Here is a 27,134-nt window from a genome sequence, read left to right as displayed (position 1 = left end):
TTTGTCACCGGGTGCAGCCACGTCCTCGTCCTCTCCTCGTGCCTCATCCTCGCGCCTCTCCTTGCCATGGGGCCTCGTGCGATGCAGCCCTCATTTTAGGGAGAGATAAAACAAGGGTTAGACCTTTGTGGACTAAATACCTCCTTGAACATCTAGTTCCAAAATACATGAGGAGGGTTTTGGTTTATTTGGTTGGTGTCATTATTATTATTACTATTTTGGTATATATTAAGAGGTGGGTGCCTCACTATGTTACCTAGACAGGAGTGCAGTACTCTTCACAAGCGTGGTCATAGCACACTGCAGCCTCCAACTCCTGGGCTCAGGTGATCCCACCTCAGCCTCCTGAAGAGCTTTTTTGTATTGTTTTATCATTTTTCTTGCTTTCTTACTAATTTTGTCAACTATGAGGAAAGAAATTTTTTCTTTCCTAATAGAGATTTTATGGATACTTTGGAAGATGAATATAGAGCTGTTTCAATTTGTATCCCATTCTTAATGTCCTTACAGAAAATCTAAAGAGCTGTGTCTTCGGATTCTTTTCTAGGTACTCCAGAGACTTTCTAGCTGAAAACTTGGAGGCAAATTTTCCTTAAAAGGCCAGGAATTATGATTTTTTGAAGTCTCGGCACCTTTGGGTGGTGGTTTTCATCTTTAAGAGCATGAGTCTGTCTCAGGGCGAAACTTCTGTGTAGATGACATGTTCTCAGGATATTTCACAACTTGCCTTGCTGGATGGGCCACGTTTCCTTCCCCCAAGTGCCGGTACCTTCAGATGTTGACGAGCTGTCACATCAGAAGTCACAGTCACTCACCATTATCAGCAACACTGCATACTCAAGTTTTCAGCCTTTCATAGCACATTAACAGAGCGATTAGGAAAACCGACTGCCATGACCAGAAGACTTCCTGGGTGCATGCCTTTCTGACAGGGAGAGTCAGGATCAAGGAGTCCCTTTCCTTCCAAAACAGTTCTACTAAAAAACAACCATGGGCTCACACCTATAACACCAGCACTTTGGGAGACCAAACAGGAGGTCAAGGTAGGAGGATCGCTTGAGGCCTGGAGATTGAGACCAGCCTGAGCAACATGCTGAGACCTCGTCTCTACAAAAAACAAAAATAAAAATAAACTAGCCAAGTGTGCTGACATGTGCCTGTAGTCCCACCTTCTTGGGAGGCTGAGGCAGGAGGATCGCTTGAGCCCGGGAGTTCAAGGCTGCAGTGAGCTGTGATTGCGCCACTGCACTCCAGCCTGTGCAACAGAGCGAGACCCTGTCTCAAAAGCAGAAAACAAACCTATGAGCATAGGTAATTTAAGCTGCTCAAGACATGTTAAATGCATGACCATGACTGCAAATTGCCAGTCTGTATGCTTTGTGTTGTAGGATATGAAAACTGTCCGTCCAGCCTGGCACCCAAGACAGTCAAAGCCTCTCATAAAATATATACCAAAAAACAACCAGCAAATGATTTCACCGCTTTAAAAAAAAAAAGCATTTATGCTTAAAAAATGGAATTAGGTGGGATTCTCTCCTTAAAAAATGTTTACAGAACTACTACAAAACTTGCATTTACAAAACAGTTGCTGACAGTATTCCCCTGGCATATATGGGAAGGGAGACAGGAGCCACTGAGCAGCGTATGATAGTAATCAGGTTTCTTTCCTTCCTGCAGGAATCCTGGGAGCCTGGACTCTACTTGCATTTAGACTCCGCTTCCTGCGGGTCAGTCTTCAGGTTCCTGCTGAGCCACTTCAGCCCATTTGCCCTTTGCTCCCCCTTTTCTCTTTTGTGTTTTTTTCCCCTGGGGATTTTATCCTTTCCTGCTGCCTTTTTGGGCTTCATTTCCACTTCTGCAGAAGCAGGGTGAGCCGACAGCCTGGCAGACCTCTGGGCTCTGCCTTGGCCTCCCCGGGACTGACCTGACCTTCCCCTTGGGCATCTTGGCGGTGCCTGGTGCCTGCTGCCCAAAAGCCTTATGAATCTGGATGCGCTGCATCTCCCTTCCCCACCCGCCGGGCCTCTGGGACCGCAGCAGGGGCCAGGAATTTTTTTTTTTTTTTTTTTTTTTTTTAGTCTCAACACATTTGGGTGGGGATTTCCATCTTCTAGGGGCTTCCCTGCTATCGGAGCACAAGTCTGTCTCACAGAGAACCTTCAGTGTGGACAAGGTGTTCTCATCTATTTCCCAACGTGCCTCTTTCTTGGATGAGTCAGGTTTTCTTTCTGAAGACGCCGAGCTCAATAAATTAAGCAGACTGAGAGGTGACTTCAGTGCTTGTCCTTGTCATGCAGATACTTTATCTCTGGAAAGTGAAGCATTGTTGAGGTGGTCAGAATTGATCAATTGCAGGTGTGACTCATAGCCCTTGAAATATGATACTGGACTTAAAAAAAAAAAAACAGCTGCTTTTTCTCTTCTCATTTTGATTTCTGGTCACTGTGATTTTCCAAATCCCTCAAGCTGAAAACCCTACGGCAGGTGATGTGGCCAGGTCTTCCTTCCCAGCCTCTGGAGTTGGTGCATTACTCCTGTGATTTTCTCTGCCGCTTTCCTCAAGAGTTCTGCAGAGATGTAGTGGCGGTGCCCATCAGGCTCGTTGTCCTTGTCGTTTTATTCTTATTGCCAAAGACATTCATTTGTGTGTGACTATAAGAGTCTTCCAGAAGCAGCTGCTGTAGTGATGAGTTCACTCCCCCACTGCCATGGCTGCCTTCGCTGGGCCCCCACTGCCTGCAGGACAGCGTCCAGATTCCCATTCCAGGGCGGGGTCCTCGTCTTCCCCACATCTGCCCTATCTTCAGACACGCCCCCGCACACACACTCATGCCTCAGGCCTCCTGCCTCCACGCCCTTCTTCATGGGGAAGCCTCTGCGGAAGGCCTTCCCAGCCTTTTCTAGTTGCCGGTTCTATTTGGAGGACTTCTTATCGCCACCTGAGACAGAGGGCACATCCCCCTCATGCTGCCACTGCAGGGACCCCATTCTTTTCAGCGTGAGCCTGCTCCCCTGCTGCACTCAGGATGCCTTCGCCCTCATGGGACTTCATTCGGATTGTCTCTTCAACGAAGTATCAACAACTTTGTTCCATAAAAGACTTTGATTAACTGTTTTTTTTCCTACTCTTCCTAGAGAAAACATTTCCATGAGAACAATGAGGCATTCTGCACGTTAGGAGACATTGAACTCTAATCAGGGCTGTAAGAGTGAGTTTCCATACAGAATATCAGTTAATAACTAAGACAACAGTATTTGCTTGGGTGTGTGGACTTGGTGCTTTGGGTCTGTGAGTGCCTACAGCATGGCACCTGGGCTGGCATCGTCGTGGGTCGGGGGTGATTGACTTCCTAGCTTTTGGTAGAGGGACTTTTTGAGGTTACAGCATGCGAGAGCAAAGATTTTTCCTAAGTACTACAGGACAGAACTGCCTCATTTGTGGCTCTGGCACTCCACAGACATTAGGCGGCTGTCACTAATCGGTGCATTGCCAAGTGCTTCCTTAGCTTGTAGACCTGGTACTATGACAAAATGAGCATCATCGTGATGCTATCATGCATGCGGCACTAGGGTTGCCACAGGCCCAGTCCTTAATTAAGCCTAATTAATTCTACTGAACTTGAGAAGTTCAGTGGGGCAAAGAGAATAGAATGGAGGTTTTCAAAGCTGCTGCTGCTTTCCTGACTACTTTCCCCATAGCACCGTAAACATGTAGAGGTACTTTCTCTGGACAAGGAAGCCAGGGGAAAAAATGAAGACTTTATCTCCCAAAGCAAAACACATTTTTGCTGGGAAATGTAGGTGGAGTGTGGTGGGGGAAGGCAGATGGATGTTGTGGAATGCGGCCTTCGTATCTAGAGGGGAAGCTTTAGGAATCTTTGCAGATGAGAAGAAACAGCATCATGTTATCCTTTGCAGTGAAGTCAGAGCAACTGACAGCCCTGTCTGAGAGTCTTGCAGGACTTGCTTATACACGCGCTTGTGGGAATGAGACACATTCCCACCGAAAGCCCCACCCAGTCACCACTGAGTCAGACACAGGACTGTGTCACCCTCAAGAAGTGCTGCTTCAAAAGCTGTCCCAAGACCCTGCAAGCCATTAGTCTTCATGGTTTTGTCTAAAGATTTTCCTGTGATACTTAAATTCAAACATATCATTGTGGAGAGGACATAATTTCATTTATTTTTGTTTTTATTTTAATTTTATTGATTTTTTTTTTTTGAGATGAAGTCTCACTCTGTCGCCCAGGCGGGAGTACAGTGGCGTGATCTCGACCACCTGCAACCTCCATCTTCCGAGTTCAAGCGACTCTCATGACTCAGTCTCCTGAGTAGCTGGGATTATAGGCATGCACCACCAAGCCTGGCCAATTTTTTGTATTTTAGCAGAGATGAGGTTTCACCATCTTGGTCAGGTTGGTCTCGAACTCCTGACCTCGTGATCCACCCACCTCAGCCTCCCAAAGTGCTAGGATTACAAGCGTGAGCCACCGTGCCTGACCTTTTATTTTTATTTTTTTGAGACAGGGTCTCGCTCTGTCACCCAGGCTAGAGTAGGGTGGCATGATAACAGCTCACTGCAGCCTCAACCTTCTAGGCTCAAGTGATCCTCCTGCCTTAGCCTCCCAAGTACCTGGGTGCCTCCCGAGTAGCTAGGTGCCTCCTGAGTAGCTGGGTGCCACCATAGCTGGCTAATTTTTTTACCTTTTTTTTTTTTTTTTTTTTTTTTGTAGAGACAGGATTTCTTTTGCTATATTACCCAGGCTAGTCTTGAACTCCTGGACTCAAGCGATCCTTCCACCTTGGCCTCCCAAAGTGGTGGGATTCCAGGCATGAGCCACTGCTCTCAGCCCTAGACACAATTTTAAAGCTCACCATATATCACTTTTATAGTGAGTCAAAATAGTTTCCTTGATTTTATTTTACTTTTTTTATTTTAATTTTTTGAGACAGAGTCTCACTCTGTCGCCCAGGCTGGAGTGCAGTGGCATAATATCAGCTCACTGTAGCCTCCACCTCTCAGGAGCAAGCAATTCTCATGCCTCAGCCTCTCGAGTAGCTGGGATTACAGGCATGTGCCACCATGCCCAGCTACTTTTTGTTTGTATTTTTAGCAGAGACAGGGTTTCACCATGTTGGCCAGGCTGGTCTTGAACTCCTGACCTCAGATAATCCGCCTGCCTTGACCTCCCAAAGTGCTGGGATTACAGGCATGAGCCATCGCACCCAGCCCCTTGTTTTTAGATATTGAGGAATGCATAACTTTTTATTGTGGTAATGAGGAAAAAGAGACTAGAAGTCTTAGGGTCTGGAGTTGGCAGCCATGGATAACACGTGGATAGAAAAAAACTTCTGCGGTCTTTCAACAAGGTGGAATTCCTGACAGGCAAGAAAAGTCACTAAGACCTGAAGTCTCCAAAAGACCAGCTCCAGGATGCCAAGAGCTTCCTTGAAATCCCTGGACCCCCAGATGTCTGTAACTTGCCTCCTTATATGCACCTCATTTTTACTGTCTTTCCCACCCTGCCTGGATACTCTTATTTGGTTCAGGGGGAATAGAAGTGAGCAAAGTCAGCCACATCAACATGTAGGCTTTCTAGCATTGAAATACAGATGAAAGTAGGTCATTCCAGCCACAGCACTTAGCAGTAACCTAGAGAAACAGATAGCGCCCTTCATCTCTGATCCATCCTCCTGAGGCACAGCCTGGAAGGAGCCTTTCCTCTGTGCAGAAACCTGCGGGCGGAGGGGGGGGTTGCTCCAGATCCCCAGCCTCCTGGCCGGCCCCTTGGTCTCCCTCTTCGGGCATGTCGAAACCCAGTCTCCACCAGGTATTGCCTGCCTTTTGCTATTCCTTGGCTGTGTGTGCAACCTTGGCGGGTGGAAGCTTATTTACAGTCTATAAAGACATCGGGATAAAATCCTCTAGAACTTTTGGAACCAGCTGGTGACTGAAAAAATTGCTGCATATTTTTGTTAGGAGTGGTTTAAAAATTTTGTTTATGGTATTGACTAGCAGTGAATAATTGCTTTATTCACAAGAGTTCAGTTGTCCTCAGATGTAGGTGGAGATTTCAGGAAAATATGCAGCTTCAGAATTGAGGCATTGTAAGTTACTTAGCACCTAGCTTCTCCTGGCCCCCCACCCCAAGAAGTAAGCTTGAATCCAAAGCACCTAGCTTTTCAACTGCCAGAAGAGTGGACGGCATTAGCTTCAGGCTCACTCTTGGAAGTTATTCTCGGGTTAGCCATGGCATGGAGCTGGGTAGCAGTGAACTCAAAGGCTGTATGCTGATGTGCTCATAACCAGTGATTTCTTCTTACTGGTTTCCTAGCAGTTTTAAAGCTTTTTGGTGTAAAACAGAGTTGGCAAACCATTTTTGGAACAAGCCCAGTAGTAAATATTTTTGGCTTTGTGGGCCAAGCGACTCAATTCTGCCCTGTAGCAATATGTAAACCAATGGGTGTGGCTGTATTCCAGTAAAACTTTGGGGGGTGGGGAAAGAAAGCAGCTGGCTCATTGGCTCACTGGCCAGTGTGCCAGAAAATGGGCAGATTAGCTGGAATGAATTGCTGTTGAGTTCCATTTTACTGTATAGGAAAATCTAGGTTAATAAAAGTTACAGAATATAGGCCTGTCACGGTGGCTCATGCCTCTAATCTCAGCACTCTGGGAGGCCCAGGCAGATGGATCACCAGGTCAAAGGAGTTCGAGACCAGCCTGGCCAATGAGGTGAAACCCTGTCTCTACTAAAAATACAAAAATTAGCTGGGCATGGTAGCGTGCGCTTATAATCCCAGCTACTCAGGAGGCTGAGGCAGGACAATTGCTTGAACTGGGAGGCAGAGGTTGCAGTAAGCCGAGATCACCCTACTACACTCCAGCCTGGGTGACAGAGTGAGACTCTGTCTCAAAAAAAAGAAAAAAGGGGAAAAAAAGCTATAGAACGGATGGCATTCAGGCCGTTAGGGAGTCAGTCAATACACATTGGGAGGATACTGTGTTTAGCACTGAGTAGTGAATATCTTAACATATACAGCATGGTATAATAATCAGATTAGGGCTATGACAAAAAACAGATACGTGTTAGCAAGGATATGGAGACACTGGAACCTTCATACACTGATGGTGGGAATGTAAAACGGTACAGCTACTGTAGAAAATGGCCTGGAAGCTCCTCAGGTTGTTAAATGTAGTTATAGGGCCCAGCAATTCCACTTTATAATAGCCAAAAGTAGACACTGATGAATAGATAAAATGTGGTCTCTCCATACAAGTGAATGTTATTCAGCCATAAAAAGAAATGAAGTACTGCTACATGCTACAATGTAGATGAACTTGGAAAGCATCGTGCTAAGTGAGAGAAGCCAGACCCAAGAAGCCACATATTGTATGACTCCATTTATATGAACTGTCTAGGACAGGCAAATTCATGGACACAGAAAGTACATTTGTGGTTGCCAGAGGCTGGAGGGATTAGAAGCTGAGTAGTAATGAGCACAAGGTTTCTTTCGGGGTTAGGGGAAATGCCCTAATATTGATGGTTGTGGTGGTTGTACAACTCTGAAAATACTAAAAGCCATGCTTTATTTGAGCGAATATATGGTATTTGAATTATATTTCTATAAAGCTGTTACAAAAACAGGCTAGTTCCAGGATTAATGTATGAGAAATAATTAATAAATAATTTAAAATGGTCCAAAATTATTGTCTGGTTAAAGGAAATCTAGAAAATGAATCAGTATCTTCAGGTCCCCTATTTTCCATTGTGTGTGTTCCCGAGCTTTCCCATTCCCTGGATAAACAGGAGTCGTGTCCAGGGAAGGCAGGCCAGGGTGAAGGGTATAGTGCATCCCTCATCCCCTGAGTGGTAATAAGGTCAGACCCCTGGGCCCCATTCCTGCCAAGCGTGAGGTATGTCTGTTGCTTTCCGAGGACCTGCTCTGCCTCAGGAATTACTGCTTGTGGAAGGCTCATGGAATATGCTTCTCTGTTACAGATTGAAGAGGGCAGTAAAGCCGCGGCAGTCGACAAGTTACTGGCTGGAGATGAGATCGTCGGCATCAATGACATTGGTCTCTCAGGGTTTAGACAGGAAGCGATTTGCCTGGTGAAGGGGTCCCATAAGACCCTGAAGCTGGTCGTCAAAAGGTAAGATCTGAGCTTCCTCCCACATTTACCACGACACACAGGAGTGAGTGGAACATCAAAGTGGGAGACCAGTTGCCCCACCCACATCACTGCAGAGATCTCGATTGGGACGTGCACTTAGAGTTATATGTCTTGGCCAAGCATGGGCCCAGCATCAAGTGTCCGAACAGTTCCTAATTTATTACAACTGATTTTTATAAATGTTAATGTATTAAGTGGATTTGAATACTCATATCTTTCCTTGGCAATATGTAGATTATTTTCTTGGCAGGCAGAAAACTGTGCTTATGCTCCCAGCGAGGTGACATGTTGTTGCCTGTCTTGTACACAAGGTGGCAGGCCACTGCGCTTTCTGTTTTCATGCTAGAAAGAGAGTGACTGTCACGAAGATGCCAGCCGCCAAGGGTTTAGAGCGCTGTGCTGAGGTCTGGAGGGAGGGTCTGGAAGGACCTGGCTGTCTATTCCTGTACATTACATGTCAGTTGGAGCTTGGATGGTTTTAAGAGGTTAGAAAGTGAACTTGGGGACATGATGCTTTTATATACAGGAACTAAAGCAATACTCCTGTGTACCACAAGAATGTTGGTGATATGTTGCTTTCAAAGAGAAATAACTCTCCACCTTGGTTTTATAGTTGGCTTATTAATAGGAAAGTGCTTACACATCCTTTTTGGCAAAATTAGCATGTTCTTTTGAAGGCTGGCTGTAAATTTTAATTAATTGACTCACATTTATTTCCATTTTTAGTACAGACATGAAGATATCTTCCTTTTTTGAAAAAAAATTTTTTTTTCAAGTCTGGCCAAGTGAAGTTGTGTGCGTGGAGAGGAACAAAGAAATCTGTAACTGGTTGTGACTAATTATTTGTAAACACCGCTGCACTCAAACCAGCCAAGACAAATACCTAAAGGCTTTTTTGAAGTGGGGGTGATTGGAGGTGCCAAAACAGTATCCAAAGAAAAGGTTCAGAAATGAGGAAGGACCAGATGTGGTGGCTTATACCTGTAATCCCAACACTTTGGGAGGCCGAGGCCAGAGGATCACTTGAGCCCAGGAGTTCGATCGAGACCAACTTGGGCAACATAGTGAGACCCCATCTCTCTAAAAAAAATTTTTTTAAATTAGCTGGGCATGATGATGCGCATCTGTGGTCCCAGTTACTCGAGAGGCTGATATGGGAGGATTCTTTGAGCCTGGGAGGTCGAGGCTACAATGAGCCGTGAGGGTGCCACTGTACTCCACCTGGGTGACAGAGCAAGACCCTGTCTCAAAAAAAAAAAAAAAAAAAAGGAAAAACATTTTTTTGCCTCATGAATTTAGCAAAGTCATCTGTAAGTGGTACATGCTATTCCTGAACACCCTTTTAACAACTCTTTGTAGATCAGAAAGTAAAATCTCAGAATGGTGGTTCTGAGCCATTGGGGAGGGTGGGGCACGAGAGGCACCATGACACTGTGTTATAGTTCCTCTGTGATCACCGTCGTAACCCTCCTATAGCAGCACGATTGTTCTTACACGATTCAGTTACTTAGTGGAATGCTGGTGGTGGTGAGGGAAGCTTGTTCTGTAGAGGTAAGACGAGGAGTTATAAATTGGCTCCGGGGGTCATCATCCCGCTGCCAAGGCTGACTGCAACTGCCTTTTCTTCTGTCTCCTGTACTGTCTCGTTCTGTGCTCCCAGAGCCCCCAAAACACTGGACTGTGCTTGTGGTCTTACTGTCTGTCTTCTCTTCTTCGATGGAGACACCAGCTTAGTCAGCATAGCTGGCCAACTTTATATCACCAGGGCATAGCTATGCATAGAAATTCCTAGCATGGGAGTTCTTAAGTCAGAAGGTGTGTGCATTGTGAATGTTCAGAGACATTTCTGAGTTTCTCAGACCCCTTTTACATCATCTCTAGCATAGGATATTTGTAGTTTGTTTGTTTGTATTCTCTGTGAATGTGATAGGTGAAATATGGTTTTATATTTACATTTGCATTTCCGTAGTTACGAGAGTGAAGTCAGGTATCGTTCCATGTGTTTAGAAGAATGGTAGATGTGATTCTTTTTTGAGCTAGAAGTACATATTTAGTGATAAAGATAGACAGTCTAATATCTGTTCAAAGGAAAGCCATGCCACAGGAGAACCGGTTGATGGGAGGAGAGAGAGAAGCCTCAGGACGTCTGCTGGCTGGTTTCACTGAGTAGGTACTTAAAGACTCTTGGGAAAAGGGATTAAACTTTTGCCCTGAAGGATCTCCGGGAGCCACCGTGTAGAATCCCCATTTTGTGTTCTGCAGACCCACTTTCCTTTAAATGAGAGATGTGGACAAAATGATAATGTGGTTTAGATAGAATTTTATTTAAGTAATATGTGTAACGAGATATAAAGCAGCAGAGTTTATTTACAAATTTTTATTTCCAAACACACTTTCAATAACTGTGTTAGGAAAAAAAACCACAAGCTGTTTTTCCTCTGCTCTCACACAACACGCAACACGGAAGACTTCTGTGACCAAATGTGCATAGAACTTCTAAGACTCCAGCTGCCTTTATGTGGTTTTCCTTATTACAAAAGCACCAATGGGTGCTTTCAAAATTGTTCTTCTTAAAGCCAGAACACATATTCTTCTCTATCTAAATTTAAATCTCTATTTAAATCTCCCCGCCCTCCTCTTTCTCCATTCCTAGGCAACCACTAATCTGCCTTCTGTCTCTATGGATTAGGTAGCATTTTCTAGCATTTTATGTAGAACTCCAGGATGGAGCGTGTACCCTTACGAGTGGCTAGTTCATGAAAAGAACTCTGCAGGTAGTTCATAGATTGAGACACCAACATATTCATATTCTATATTGCTCTGCTTAAAAGCCTGATCAAATGGTAAACTAGCTCGCCCAAGCCTTGTTTGATTTGTTGCAGTTGTCTGCCCCCATCTGCAAAAGTATAATGAGGGAAAGAGGTACATCCATCTCAGTGTAAAGCGCAGGAATCCATGGTTGAGACAGGTTCCTGCTCTTTTGCCTAGGCTGGAGTGCAGTTGTGCAATCATAGCGCACTGTAGCCTTGAACTCTTGGGCTCAAGCGATCTTCCCAAAGTGCTGGGATTACAGGCATGAGCCATCGCACCTGGCCTCTCCATGGTTTTTTAAACGTCATTTGAATAGTGGTTCACAGATAAACTCCCCTCCCTGTAGTGACAGCTGCTACACGTCTTATTTTGTAGGCTCGTTTTATCTTTGTGTGTGTGGGGACCAGGGGACCAGGCGGCCAGGATAGGATTGCGGTGGGCCACTTTCACAAAGTGGTGGCATCTTGTTTCACAGGCATGGGCAACGCGGACCTTGTAGTCGTTGAGAAGCTGGTGCTGGGAAAGCGATGCAGGAGGAGACAGGCGGATCACTGTCTCCACAGACAAATGAGGGCCAGCGCTTCCTCTCGCCCAGCGTAGGGGAGCTGGAGACAAAGAGCATGTAACAGTCAGCCCTACCAAGTGCACGTATGTTCTTCTTTGTGAGGCCCAGGTGGCATCCACTGCCCGAGATGTCGGGGAGGGGTGCTGACTGATAGTCAGATCTATCTGTTAGGTCAGGAGGAGAGGATGAGGCTGGCAGTTTTGCTTTTCTCTTTCTTCCCAGGTGGTTTGTTGTTCTGTCTCTACTTGGCTGGGGAAGTGCTCCTTGCAGGAAAGTTCAGGGCAGGCGTGTAGCCTTTTAGTGTGTGTGTGTGTATGTGTGTGTGTGCGCGCGCGCATGCATGCACGCGCATGCGTGTACTTCCAGTTTTTTTCCTCTGCACTGTTTTCCTGGGTGCCCAGGCCCACCCCTGGAGAGTCCTGAGCAGGTCTTGAATGGATCTGGGCTCTGGAATTTTCATACAGAGCCACAGGCCATTTCACTGGGCGTTAGCAGCGGGTCTACCACTTGCTGGCCTTATGCACAAGTTCTTAGGAAGGTTAAGGCCAGAACTGGGTGGCACTTTGGCATTTTCCTCATTAACTTAACCCACTTGGGTTAGCACAAAAAGGACGTCTGCCTGATGCCCTCAGGCTGCTCCGGAGGAGAGGGAGCAGAGTTGGGAGGGTGGGGAAGGACTAAGAAGGGGACGGCGGCTCCTAGCTTAGCTGGGCTCATCCTCTCCACTCGGTGCTAGGGACCGTGGCTGTTGGCTGTTGCTGTCTCTCTGAAATCTGCATTAACAGCTCTGGGGACAGAGGCATCCGTTTTTCTCCCTTCAGAGGCAAATGGCTGTTAAGTTCAGCTTCTAAAAAGCACCTATAATTTCAAACACCCTAGGGAAAATTTCTTTTAAATATCACATCATAAATGATTTTCTAAAGCTTTGCAATTACCCTTTTGGCTTTTTCCCCAAATATGCATTATAATATTAGTTTTGTTTACAGCAAAATCCGCCTGCCACCTTGTCATGGAACCCACTCTGGGCAGTTTCTCTTGAACCAGTCATGTGTTGCGAGTCATTTTGTAGGGGCCAAATCGTGGATAGGGTTGATTCGTGTCACTTCCTGCCTCTTTGCTGGCAGCCCTAAACCCTCTTGTGAATCTAATTACATCCGCTAAGCTTGCATTCAGGAGCAGCTTAGCAGCAGAGGGGAGGTTTTTTGCAGCAGGCTGTAAGGGTTTGCGAGACCATGTGGTGTGGTCCTGCATTTGAAGAGAAGAGGCTGGATGTTGAGGGACAGCACTCTTGTTTGCTAGGAGCTAATTTCTTACAACATGTGTCCCCTCTTGGGCGTTGCTAAGGTGCCCTGACTGCTGCTCCAAGCCCACATTGTGCTGTGCCCCCCTCTGCTGCTGGCTCCTTGGAGCTGTCCTGGAGCAGGTGGCCCTGTAGCCCCAAGGTTGATTAGCACAGATGTTCCGGGAGCTGCTACTCACAACAGTGGCAGCAATAAGGGGCCGCCTAAGACGTCAGCAGGTTTACATCCCCACCCCACTCCCCCAGCACCCCACCCCCTCCAGAGCTACTCCTGAGGCAGAAATGGTGTGTGGTCAGACGGAGGGCATGCTCCTTAGTGGGGACACTGGAGGATGTCAGGTGAAACCCATGCCTTCGAGGCTGTCTGATGTCTTTGTCTGTGATTTGGGAGTGGGTATATCTATCCTGTGAACATTTGGGGGCTAATGGCTGTTTGCTACTCTGCTTATTTTCTTGTTAAAACAAAGGAGACCCTGACTCGTTTAGGCTATTTTCCATTGTGGTTTTTATTTCATTTATTTTGAGTGAAGGAAAGAAGGGAGAGAGGGAGGGAGGGAGGATGGGAGGAAGGAAGGATGACATCTCACTCTGTTGCCCATGCTGGAGTGCAGTGGCTACTGACAGGCACAGTCATAGCTCACTGCAGCCTCAAACTCCTGGGCGCAAGTGATCCTCTTGCCTCAGCCAATTGAGTAGCTGGGACTACAGGTGCATGCCACCATGCCCAGCTTATTGTTTTTATTTTTTTAATTTAATTTTATTTTTTCTATCTTTTTGTGACAGAGTCTCATTCTGTTGCCCAGGCTGGAGTGCAGTGGCACGATCTCGGCTCACTGCAACCTTTGTCTCCCGGGTTCAAATGATTCTCGTGCTTCAGCCTCCCCAGTAGCTGGTACTATAGGCATGCGCCACCACACCTGGCTAATTTTTGTCTTTTTAGTAGGGATGGGGTTTCGCCATGTTGGCCAGGCTGGTCTTGAACTCCTGGCCTCAAGGGATCTGCCCCACTTGGCCTGCCAAAGTGCTGGGATTACAGGCGTCAGCCACCGCACCTGGCCAGCTTATTGTTTTTATTAAGTAAAATCAGGAGAAAAAAGAAAACCACATAGATCAAATTGTTTTATTTTGGGGAAAGTTACTTCTATTGGGGTTTTGCCTTAGTGTGTGGTTTAGGTAATTTAATCAGATGAATCAATGTTTGCAAATAGTGATGGTTTTTAGTATAGTAAGACTTACAGAGAATGTTTAGCTTATTTGTGTGTTTATTTGGGGTCTCTGGAGGACCTGTATGTGCTGTGCAGTGGGATCCACACTGTTGTACAGGTTAAGTTTATTTTGAGGTTCGAGGAATTGACAAGTTAGCATCAGCATTAGCAATGAAGTTTAAATGACTTTTTTTTTTTATGGGTTCTGCAAATGGCATAGGCTTTTATTTTTAAAAATGGAGCAGCTCTAATGAGATCCACCAAATTGAAAGCCCTGAGCTTTAGGAGAAAAGGTTGATCTACACTGGTTGAATTCCCGGTTTGCTGTTGGCTTGGAAAGAAGAGTGTTCTGGTGAAATTTTGAGAGCAGACCCTGGGAATGTCCTCCCTTGAGACTTGAGGGCGCAGGGATCTGGGGACAGGTCTTCGTGTCTGTTGTCTGGGAGGTAGTGTCCTGCGAGAGGCAGCAGCCCAGCAGGCACCAAGGGCCCCTGGGCTCGCATGCTGACCTCCTAGTGGGCTTGGCAGGGCAGGAGGCCCACATGTGGCTTCTGTCCAGTGTGCCACTTGCCCTCGCAGCCACCCCTGAAGGACAGGTAGATGAGGCCTTTGCAGGTTGAGACGCCCCCAGAGGCTCTGTCCGTCCCACATTGAGCACACTGAGCGGGTCCCCTCTCTGTCCATCCCATCCTTGGCTGTGGCAGCACTGGCATGCTGTGGCATGCTCTGCTCTGCACTGGCCACTTTGTCCAGATGGAGACAAACACCGCTTTCAGTGTGTTGCCAAGGGGCAGGGAGAGGTGATATTGGCAGAGCCATGAGCGATGGTTGCCTGGCAGGTCATAAAGGTGGAATAAATGTCACCTCTTCTTAGAACTGTCGCCTCAAGCCCGGTTATGAGTCATACCCCTTGTTTCCAAGGTGGGAGAGTCTGGGGGAAGAAATGAAGTACCCGACACAGCCTTGGCCCTTTCTACAAAGTGAGGGGCATACTTTATCTGTAACAAAAGCCTTTTGTTTGTTTGTTTATTTGTTTTTTATACTTTATATTCTAGGGTACATGTGTACAACATGCAGGTTTGTTACATATGTATACATGTGCCATGTTGGTGTGCTGCACCATTAACCGGTCATTTACATTAGGTATATCTCCTAATGCTATCCCTCCCCCGTCCCCCCACCCCACAACAGGTCCCGGTGTGTGATGTTCCCCTTCCTGTGTCCAAGTGATCTCATTGTTCAGTTCCCACCTATGAGTGAGAACATGTGGTGTCTGGTTTTCTGTTCTTGCAGTAGTTTGCTGAGAATGATGGTTTCCAGCTGCATTCATGTCCCTACAAAGGACATGAACTCTTCCTTTTTTATGGCTGCATAGTATGCCATGGTGTATATGTGCCACATTTTCTTAATCCAGTCTGTCATGGATGGACATTTGGGTTGGTTCCAAGTCTTTGCTATTGTGAATAGTGCCACAATAAACATACATGTGCATGTGTCTTCATAGCAGCATGATTTATAATCCTTTGGGTATATCCCCAGTAATGGGATGGCTGGGTCAAATGGTATTTCCAGTTCTAGATCCTTGAGGAATCGCCACACTGTCTTCCACAATGGTTGAACTAGTTTACAGTCCCACCAACAGTATAAAAGTGTTCCTGTTTCTCCACATCCTCTCCAGCACCTGTTGTTTCCTGACTTTTTAATGATCGCCATTCTAACTGGTGTGAGATGGTATCTCATTGTGGTTTTGATTTGCATTTCTTTGATGGCTAGTGATGATGAGCATTTTTTCATGTGTCTGTTGGCTGCATAAATGTCTTCTTTGGAGAAGTGTCTGTTCATATCCTTTGCCCACTTTTTGATGGGGTTGTTTGTTTTTTTCTTGTAAATTTGTTTGAGTTCTTTGTAGGTTCTGGATATTAGCCCTTTGTCAGATGAGTAGATGGCAAAAATGTTGTCCCATTCTGCAGGTTGCCTGTTCCCTCTGATGGTAGTTTCTTTTGCTGTGCAGAAGCTCTTTAGTTTAATTAGATCCCATTTGTCAATTTTGGCTTTTGTTGCCATTGCTTTTGGTGTTTTAGACATGAAGTCCTTGCCCATGCCTATGTCCTGAATGGTATTGCCTGGGTTTTCTTCTAGGGTTTTTATGGTTTTAGGTCTAACGTTTACGTCTCTAAACGTTTCCGCTTTCTACTTATGGCTAGCCAGTTTTCCCAGCACCATTTATTAAATAGGGAATCCTTTCCCCATTTCTTGTTTTTGTCAGGTTTGTCAAAGATCAGATGGTTGTAAATGTATGGTATTATTTCTGAGGGCTCTGTTCTGTTCCATTGGTCTATATCTCTGTTTTGGTACCAGTACCGTGCTGTTTTGGTTACTGTAGCCTTGTAGTATAGTTTGAAGTCAGGTAGCGTGATGCCTCCAGCTTTGTTCTTTTGGCTTAGGATTGTCTTGGCAATGCAGGCTCTTTTTTGGTTCCATATGAACTTTAAAGTAGTTTTTTCCAATTATGTGCAGAAAGTCATTGGTAGCTTGATGGGGATGGCATTGAATCTATAAATTACCTTGGGCAGTATGGCCATTTTCACAATATTGATTCTTCCTATCCATGAGCATAGAATGTTCTTCCATTTGTTTGTATCCTCTTTTATTTCATTGAGCAGTGGTTTGTAGTTCTCCTTGAAGAGGTCCTTCACATCCCTTGTAAGTTGGATTCCTAGGTATTTTATTCTCTTTGAAGCAATTGTGAATGGGAGTTCACTCATGATTTGGCTCTCTGTTTGTCTGTTACTGGTGTATAAGAATGCTTGTGATTTTTGCACATTGAGACTTTGCTGAAGTTGCTTATCAGCTTAAGGAGATTTTGGAAAAGCCTGTTTTTTGTTGTTGTTGTTGAAAGCCTGTTTTTTGTTGTTATTGTTGTTTGTTTGTTTGTTTTAATGTCACTTGCTAATTTATTCACACAAAGAAAATGCTCCATAATGAAAACAACTTCATCCCATGTCTCCCTCCCACCCAGACAGACACACTCACATCCCTCCTGTCCCCAACTGCAAGATGCATTCCTACGTCTTGGCTATCTTTTAGAACCAAACCCTCATAAAAACCATTTAGAATAGTTGCCTGATAACTTGGTTTTATTGCTAAAGAAAGCCTGTTTGTGGCAGTTAGAGTCCAAAGGCCTTTTGAATGGAATGTAGTGGCGTGTTTAAGGAGAGTGCTCAGAAGGATTTGCTGAATGGTAGTCATGACAGCATTGGTGGGGTTGTGAAATGGGCTGATTAAATAACTCAAGTAGTTCCGGCATCCAGACCATGTTTTAGTAAGGTAGCCAGTGTCATGAACAGGGCAGGTGGCAATAGTTCTTTGCACCACGGAGGGTGGTTGTACCATTTACTCTGCTGGTTGTGGGTGTGCTTGCCTTTAATAATAGGGAAAGCAAGGTCATTGGTCTGCAGCTGTAGTAAATGACAAAAAAGAGGAAGGAATCAGATCTTTCTTCGGTGATTTCACTACTTTGATTTGCCAACTATGACATGGTGGTTTATTAGATGTAAAGACACAGAGAAAGGCCGGGCGCGGTGGCTCAAGCCTGTAATCCCAGCACTTTGGGAGGCCGAGACGGGCGGATCATGAGGTCAGGAGATCGAGACCATCCTGGCTAACACGGTGAAACCCCGTCTCTACTAAAAAATATAAAAAAAAAACTAGCCGGGCGAGGTGGCGGGCGCCTGTAGTCCCAGCTACTCAGGAGGCTGAGGCAGGAGAATGGCGTAAACCCGGGAGGCGGAGCTTGCAGTGAGCTTAGATCTGGCCACTGCACTCCAGCCTGGGCGACAGAGCAAGACTCCGTCTCAAAAAAAAAAAAAAAAAAGACACAGAAGAAAGTTCTCTGGCTCAATGCCCTTGCAAAGAAAAGGATGCCTCCCACCCTCTTGGTGAGATGATAAGTGATCAAATAAGGAAAGATTTTTTTCAGCCACTCGGCACATGTCAATCACATGTGAGTGGACGTCTGGATTGCCATAGTGACCACACATACAGTGGTATTTAATAGTTCTCTGAATGTGTGTAGGATCTGTAAAAGGTTTGGAATAAAAGCACACGCTTCCTTTGGAGAAGTGTTATTTAGTTGTAATAGCATTTCAGTACTGCCACATTCAGTTCACTTATGGTGGTAGTGCCTGTAACTTTTTATTCAGAGGAATTCGTGGACCTTCCTCTCCCTGCCTCTCCGATTTTGCCACTGAGTTTCATCTCTTTTCACGGTCCAGGCTCAACGTGTCTTTGCTGCACCGCGACTCTAAAGTCTCTTTTATTGGTTACTTTCCCTAAACTTTGTCTCTCTTCTCTATACCTTGGTTTTTGTTTTTCTATGAAGAATATCTTCTTAACTCTTCTAGTACCGTGGGTAACCATGGGCTCTGGGAAGGAAATTTGAGGATGAATTGAGTAAAAATACAGTAATTATTATGGGCTTTATGTAATGAGCAGAACTCCAGGAAGGCGAGGTGGGGATATTGTTTGCTGAGATCTTCTAGTGGGAATATTGTTAGCTGAGATCTTCTTTGCATCTATTTACGTGGCTAGAATGGATATAGGATAGTATTTAGAGGACAGCAGTCTTGCAATCTCTTGTTGCTTTTTTTTTTTTTTTTTTTAGTATGGCTTTTGCCATGTGTATACTGATATATTGACTCAACAGGTTAAACTTTTTGTGTCTTTATTCTTATATCCGTGGTGTTCATCCTTAAGGCTGTATAAAATGAGTCATATTAATGACTGCACACTTGAATATACTGAGTTTCTTTGCCAACAGATTCATTCTGTTGAAACATAGCCAGGAAATTGTGTGGGTGCCCTTTTTAAAACATCAAGCTGAATGAAATGATGATTTGACACTTGGGGCATGTATGGTTAAACACAAGTGGTTTGGATACTGGGACAGAGATCGTCTTTTTTTTTTTTCCCCCCTGTCTTTCCAACAGTAATGGGTTTGTAGAAATGAAGATTGCAAAGGTTAATGGGAAAAACAAGTCATTCGGGTCTGCTCCACTCCTCTGTTCTGTGCTGCTCGGTTCTGCCTGTGGCTTCTGTGGCATTCCTCCGCAGTCTTTTCTGCCATAGGACTCAGGTTGAACACCAGAGGTTGAGGCCAGAGGTGGGGCACGCTCTTGCTAGGGGTGAGGCAGGCAGGCTGGCTGGGTGGAGAGCAATTCTGGGGCTCTCACCCCACGTGAATGCTGCTGCTGGGCCCTGGCGTTGGCTTACCATGCAGCTCTGATGTCTCAGTTTCAGCTACTTAGGTCATTTGGGAATTTTTATCTTACCTCAGTTCTCTTCATGTTTAAAAGCAGGAACTACTTGCCTCTTATCTCCTAGGACCATAGACTTTATCAGGCATGATGTCACCGTTCACACAGGCATTGCCCGCACCACTGCCCGGGAAAAGACACTGCATATAAATCTTCCCACAGTGCCTTTGGGAGGTGACTTTTCTTACAGAAAATACATGCAGAGTTAACCATTTCTAGAATGCTTTGGTGTATTTGTATACATTCATGTGATGTACGTGAGAAGCACTCCCACCACGTGGTTGAAATCATTCCTTTAGGTCCCGCTTTCCAGGAGCTTGCAGCTGAGTGGGCTGAAGAGCTCTCAGAAGTGCAGACTCAGAGAGGAAGGAAGGGTGAAAGTCGATCCAGGAAAGTCTTTGCTGAGGACAGGCTGGTGGAGCCATCCTTTGCAGCTGAGGCAGTTTTGAGAGGCAGATATAAACGTCTGCCAGGTGCTCCAAAGCTGGAAGCCATAGCTGGACGTTCTAGTGAGAACAGTAGAGGGGGAGGCTTGGGAGAAGGAGGTGGAAACGCAGAATGGGGCCAGCACACAGCGGCTCACACAGAGCTGCTCAGGTGGTGCAGACACTCCTGGCCCACTGCAGCCCAGACTTCCTAGGTCTTGGGGAACTGAGAATTTGCTTTATCTGCCAAGACCCCAGATACTATAGATGCTGCCAGCCCAGGGAGCATGCTCTGAGAACCCCTGGACTAGACCACAGAGAACCTAGGAGCATGGACTTCCTTCTGTGGAAACTGGGAGCAGCTGATGGTTCTAGAGTGAGGGCAAGACCTGGCCAGAGCTGTGTTGCATGCAGGGAGACTGATCTGGCAAGAGGTGCAGGCAGACTGGGAGAGGAAGAAGCCTTCCAGAGGATTGGCAGGAAAAGGAAGGAAGCAGAGTCAGAGTTGGGGTTCATTTGATGTTTGCAGAGAGGTGATTTTTGTTTAAAGGATTAGCAGAGTGTGAGCAATTGCCAGGTAAATTCCCCTCTCCCCAGACCCTGGGGTCTGACATCAGGAAGCTTGTCACAGTCCCTGAGGCCCCCAGAGTGTTTCCAGGGCTTCCCATCCTGGCCCGGTATCTGCAAGGCCTTTCCAACTACGGACTCTTCTTTCAAACCCTGCTCTTCCTATGCAATACCACCACCACCACCCCCGTTCCCCCATCGCAATTTGCAGGCAGGGAGACCAGGTGGGCCTGTGTTTCAGACCGTAGGCTCCCAGCAGGCCAAGGCGCCTCCCCTCCCAGACCCTGCCTTGGCCTCCAGCCAGTGCTCTTACTGTGCGCTTAGTTAGCTGGGGGCACGAAACACAAACTATTTCTCTTGGGAGGTGGTGCTTCTTTGCTTTCTTCTAAAAGGTTAGGAAAATAACCCAACACTTGTGATTCTTCTTTCTTTCTTTCTTTCTTTCTTTCTTTCTTTCTTTCTTTCTTTCTCTTTCTCTCTCTCTCTCTCTCTTTCTTTCTTTCTGTGTGAGGGAAGGGAAGGAATTCTGTTCCTTGTGAATAATAAAGATTTCCTTGAAACAGTTCTTGTAATAATTCCTTTTAAAAATAAAACAGGATATTTGATATCTAATCTGTTGTTCTTTCTTTTTTTTAGAGATGGAGTCTTGCTCTGTCACCCAGGCAGAAGAACAGTGGTGCAATAATAGCTCACTGCAGCCTTGAACTCCTGGGCTCAAGCATACAGCTGTTGTTCTTAATGTTCAATGACATCCTAGCATTTTTTTATATTTGTGATCTAAACCCTGTCCTTAAAAAAAAAACAAAAAACAAAAAAACCACCACCCAGAACACTACCTAGCATATAAAATTACTCTAAAAAATTGAAGTAAGTTTCAATTAAGTTTGGTATACAATCTGTGGGAAGCGATTTCAGGGTAACCCACCATTAGAATGAATAGTTCCATCTGGAGTACCAGAAAACTCGGTATTATCAATACCATGGTGTTTTGTTATATGAAAGGAATAGTATGCATTGACTAAAGGTTATGTTTTGGAAGAATGATAATGGCCTGGGCCGGGTGTGGTGGCTCATGCCTGTAATCCCAGCACTTTGGGAGTCCGAGGTGGAGGATTGCTTGAGCACAGGAGTTCAAGACCAGCCGGGGTGACATGATGAGACCTCATCTCTTTAAAAAATTTTTAAATTAAATAGATAGCATTTTAAATGATAATGGCTTGGAGAATGGTCACAAAACCAGGCAGACTGGGGAAAGAAAGGCACTCTTCAAGTCTGCAGGATGAAAGGGAATGCACAGAAACATGTGTGTCCTGGTCCTGCACATGAGACCCACAGTTCTAGGGACAAGGTGATTTAAAGCATTTAAAGAGTGTGTGGCTTGTGCAGGAGGAACACCACAGCCTTCCATCTACTCAAGTCTTTCTGGGAGCCCTTGAAACTCAGCCAGAGGGACTGTGAGTGTAGGCGGGCTCTAGGTGGCGCCAGAGCTCTCTGTCCCCAACTCCACGGGTCTGTGGTTGAGCGACCAGAATGTAGGGGCTGAAGGTCCCCCCACCATCTCCTTATCAACACCAGTCCAGCCGTTTCAGAGGTGCCAACAAACAGAAACCAGTCTGACCCTGGCTTGATCCCCAAATACTTTCATTATGCATCAGGAAATTCAGAGGACTTGGGAAAAAAAGCATATATATTTTAGTAAATTTTCACTGTCCACAGTAACCAAGATATCTTCAGTTAAAGCAGAAAGAGTATAACTCTTTTCACTGTGTGTCTTCATTTGCTTATTTAAAAAAAAATATCCCTAGGCCAGGTACAGGGGCTCACGCCTGTAATCCCAGCACTTTGAAAGACCAAGGCAGGCAGATTTCTTGAGCTCAGGAGTGTGAGGCCAGCCTGGGCAACATAATGAGACCCCATCTCTCATTATACAAAAAGTTAGCTGGGCGTGGTGGTGTGTGTCTGTGGTCCCAGCTACTCAAGAGGCTGAGGTGGGAGGATCACTTGAGCCCAGGAGGTTGAGACTGCAGTAAGCCATGATTGCGTCACTGTACTCCAGCCTGGGTGGCAGAGGGAGAGCCTGTCAAAACAAAACAGACGAACAAAAAACAAAACAAAAAAAGCCACAATTCGTATAAGAACTGCTGACTGTGTCATATATGAGAACACATATATCTGTATATTATCTTTTTAAAAAGGAGCTTCTGGGTTTGTTTTCATTTTTTCATTGCCTCATACAGCATTGCTCATTCTCTTCAGACAGTTTGAAAGGTGTAAACCAGGTAAGATGCATTTTATGAAGGCATGGAAGTCTCATTTCCATGCCAGGTTCCCTGCCTGCCTCCGACAACTCCCACCCAAGCTGCCTTCTGCACATGCATTCCCCGTCCATGGGAAGCCCTATTCCATGCCATCAACCTCCCTGGCTGCGATGCCCCCTGTTCGGACTCTCCTATCTTCCTCTTTCCCTGCCTGCATTTTAACCTCAACCCTGTGTCTTTTTGTCCCCACCGATGGACACATCCACAGGGATGTCCCATAGCTGTGGGAGATGCACAGTATATACTTTGGGTTTTTGTTGTTGTTGATAATTATGGTAAAATACAAAATTTTACCATCCTAACTATTGTGGTGTTCAGTAGTGTTAAGTGTATTCACGTCATGCAACCAACCTCTAGAAACTCGTTTCATCTTGCAAAACAGAGGCTCTATATGCATTAAACAGCAACTTCTCAGTCTCCCCTCCCCCACCCCCGGCAACCACCATTCTACTTTCTGCATTCATGATTTTGACAAATCAGGTACCTCATGTAAGTTGAATCATACAGTATTTGTCCTTTTGTAACTGGCTACTGTCACGTAGCATACCGTCCCCAAGGTTCTTCCATGTTGTAGCATATGTCAAAATTTCCTTTTTATTGCCAAGTAATATTCCATTGTATGGACAGACCACATTTTGTTTGTCCAGTCTTCCACCCATGGAACAGTATACGTTTTGACTAAATGTCCAGCTGTTAAAGTCTGTATTAGATACAAGCTGAATGTCATCATTACAGAATAAACTTCTAAGGTAAAAGAGTAAATCTGGCATGATTATTACAATTTTGTTTTAAAACATAATATTCAGATTTCAACAGAATGACATTTTGGTCCAGAAACGGGATTGTTTAGCCATCTCAGCTGCTTAGAAGGCTTCTGTGGTCATTGCCTTATTCATTTGCAACACTAAATTAATTTTTATTTTAGCCTGAGGCCAGTGGAAGGTTGAGATGTGTTTTGGGTTTTTTGGCTAACTGCTGGTTTAGGTTAATGTTACCACCAAGCTGCTGTCTCCTGAATGTAACTGACCAAGTTAAAGGGCTAATTTCTCTTCATACTTGGATTTAAGGAATCGGTGCATGGGGATGATTCATTTTCTTTGAAACAGTTCTGCAAACTGAAGCTTTGTGTACATGGGGAGGAAGATACCTCCTGGATATTTTCAGAAGCAGATTTAAGGCTGAACATAGTGGCACATGCCTGTAATCTCAATGCTTTCGGAGGCTGAGGCAGGAGAGTTGCTTGAGGCCAGGAGTTTGAGACCAGCCTGGGCAACATAGCAAGACCCCATCTCTACAAAAAATTAAAAATAAAAATTATTATATTTTTAAAAGCAGATTTAAGATGATTACTCTCCATTTTGATCTTCTTTGCTGCATGAAAAGCTGCCCCAAAATTAGTGGTGTCAAATAGAATTTCTAGTCATAAAATTGAGCACAAAGCAATTGACCTACACGGAGGTACTCAGAAGCATGCTATGTGTTAGGACTGGCTATTTCAAGATTTAAAAATATGCTCTAGAAAATCTCCAAAAGGTAGTTATCTGCACATTATGAAAGTGTTGGGGAGGGAGGCGGTGTAAACAGTCACTGTGCTAGGGTCACGGGCAGCAGACAGTCGCAGGCGGGTAGCAGCGTCCCTGCCATGCAGATGAGATGGGGTTACTATATCTCTAAGGCAGTGCTCCAGCTGCAGGGCTGCAGATGTTCCATATCTGTGCTGCCCATGCAGTAGCCACTACCCACATGTGGTCACTGAGCACTCGCAATGTGGCCAGAATGACCAAGGAGCTGAACTTTGGCTTTTGTCACTTTGAATAAATTAACCACTTATGAATGAGGATAAGTGACTTCCCTCTTCCCTCATGACTCGTCAGTGGCTACACCCGGGATTGATGTGCATCTGTCCAGGGCCAAAGCTAGGAATAGAGGCAGGGCACAGCTGGGACTCACTCTCTCCCTTACCCCATGACAGGGGCCTTCCGCGGGGTTGGCTTGCACCTTGGTTCTGGCTGCCAACTGGGTTCCTCAGTCTTTTTCCACGTCGCCTCTGCAGGGGCCATATGTGCAAATGACTTCCTTCTCTCCTGTGTCTGGTGCGTGGGCCAGGAGGTTGGGCGACAGCTGGGGCTGCCTGGTGTTGCTTTCCACACGGCCTTTCCGCGTGGCTCACTTGGGCTTCCTCATGCCATGGCATCGCAAAGTCACTGAATTCCTCATAATCTATCACGTGTGTGTATGTGTATGTGTGTGTGTGTGTGTGTGTGTGTGTGTGTGTATATATATATATATATTTTTTTTTTTTTACTTTATTATTATTTTTTAAGATGGAGTCTTGCTCTGTTGCCCAGGCTGGAGTGCAGTGGCATGATCTTGGCTCACTGCAACCTCTGCCTCCCGGGTTTATGCCATTCTCCTGCCTCAGCCTCCCAAGTGGCTGGAAGTACAGGCGCCCGCCACCACACCCGGCTAATTTTTTGTATTTTTATTAGAGATGGGGTTTCACTGTGTTAGCCAGGATGGTCTCGATCTCCTGACCTCGTGATCCACCTGCCTCAGCCTCCCAAAGTGCTGGGATTACAGGCGTGAGCCACCACGCCTGGCCTACACATATATTATTTTTTAAGAGACAAGGTCTTGCTCTGTCACCTAGGCTGGAATGCAGTAGTGCAAACACGGCTCACTACAGCCTCAACCTCCTGGGCTCCCTGGTAGCTGCAACAACAGGCATGTGCCACCACGCCTGGCTGATTTTTTATTTTTGTGCAGAGATGGGATCTTGCTATGCTGCCCAGGCTGATCTCAAACTCCTGGCCGAAAGCAGTCCTCCCACGGCAGCCTCTCAAAGTGCTGGGATTACAGGTGTGAGCCACAGCACCCAGTCATTTGCATGCATACTTTGTGAGAACAAAATTTGCTGCTAATATTCTTATATGTGCTTGCTAATGATAGTTTATCTGGGAGAACTTTTATTGTACCCTTGGAGAACTGCTGACCCTCTAAACCAGCTAGTAGCCCAGTTATTCCCATAGCAGGGTTGAACTAGTGTCGTCTTGAGTGTCAGACGTTTTCTTTTCCTAGCCTTCTCTTTTTCTCCCCTTTCCTCCAGTTTCAGTCAGTCTAGTTTATTTTCTTCATTAATTAACTATAAAGGAAGATGAAAGAAGTTGTGGATGTCATAGCACAGAGAAAGCCAGCTGAAAATGAAATTCACATGGCCAGAACCTTCCTTACGAGGATTTTGAGAAATTCCATGAGGTACAGTCTGGGTTTTACAATTGCTTTCCTTCCATGGGGTGCTGAATTTGTCTTTTATACTTTCTCTTTGGTTCCTGGGCAACTATCATAAAGTCAGCATGTTCCACATTTTGCCACCCATATACTTTTCCTCGTTAAAATGATCTGAGTCATCGAAAGGTTTGTGTTATAAATGCTTTTCAGTTTTATTTTGTAAGATGTTCTTTATTGCATAATATTCTTTAATGTTTTTGCCTGCTGGGAAAAACGTCTGATCTCCACAAAGTATTTAAAGAGGCCCACTTGAGCTTGTTCTCCATTCTTGATTGGGCTGTCAGCTGTCAGTTCTGTCCCAAATTAGAGAAAAGTAAAGCTGGCTTCCTACCATGAGGCTGGAGAAGTGAGCGCGGAAGGATCTCCCACCCGGCAGTGTTCCCCCGGAGGCCCTATTGCATTACCGACATCCATCGGGATTTCTAACCAGACACCTCATCACATCTGGGCAGATGTGGCCAAGACACTAAGAAGACACACATGGGATGGTGGGGACTGTGTCGGGGGAGCGCAGGAAAGCCCCTCTGTGTTCAGGAGCCCTGGCTGAAGGGACTCTAGCCTTTTGGTGCGGATTGTCATGACTCCCTGGGGGGATCTTTGGTTGACTAAGAGACTCAGGGTAAGATGCGGCTACTAGTCTTAGTCAACCAGAAGGTGGCTGTCTTTACTTTGTTACCTAGGTAAACAGACACAGATAAGCTGTCTGAACTCTGTGTGACCCGGCTGCCTGGGGGACTCATTTACCTTTTCTCCAGCGAAAGATAGGAGGTTCTCTGTGTGTTCATGTTGGGGCGGGCAGAGGGCAAAATTTGTGTACTCGTTTATTTAGAATAAATGTTCTTTATTTTTACATTTATAAGATTTTAAATTGACAAGTTAACCATATTTATGGAGGAACACATTTTAGAGATAAGGGCCAGCCGGGTGCAGTGGCCTGCACCTGTAATCCCAGTACCTTGGGAGGCCAAGGTGAGTGGATCACTTGAGGTCAGGAGTTCAAGACCAGCCTGGCCAACATGGTGAAACCTGGTCTCTACTAAAAATACAGAAAATTGGCTCAAGCCTGTAATCCCAGCACTTTGGGAGGCCGAGACGGGCGGATCACGAGGTCAGGAGATCGAGACCATCCTGGCTAACACGGTGAAACCCCGTCTCTACTAAAAATAC

The 27,134-nt window shown here is 45.6% G+C and overlaps 1 protein-coding gene across 1 annotated transcript in view; it reads left to right on the top strand.

Moving 5' to 3' along the window:
- SHROOM2 (shroom family member 2) overlaps positions 1-27,134 on the top strand; it is a 162,657-nt gene that overhangs the window by 75,149 nt on the left and 60,374 nt on the right. Inside the window, 1 exon segment of the mRNA XM_033201592.1 lies at positions 8,001-8,152. Coding sequence (XP_033057483.1) covers positions 8,001-8,152 — 152 coding nt within the window.

The sequence above is a fragment of the Trachypithecus francoisi genome, unplaced genomic scaffold (assembly GCF_009764315.1).
Source record: "Trachypithecus francoisi isolate TF-2019V2 unplaced genomic scaffold, Tfra_2.0 Lachesis_group6, whole genome shotgun sequence".
NCBI lineage: Eukaryota > Metazoa > Chordata > Mammalia > Primates > Cercopithecidae > Trachypithecus > Trachypithecus francoisi.
The sequence above is the reverse complement of the archived record's forward strand: the minus strand, read 5'-3'. Positions and strand labels throughout refer to the sequence as shown.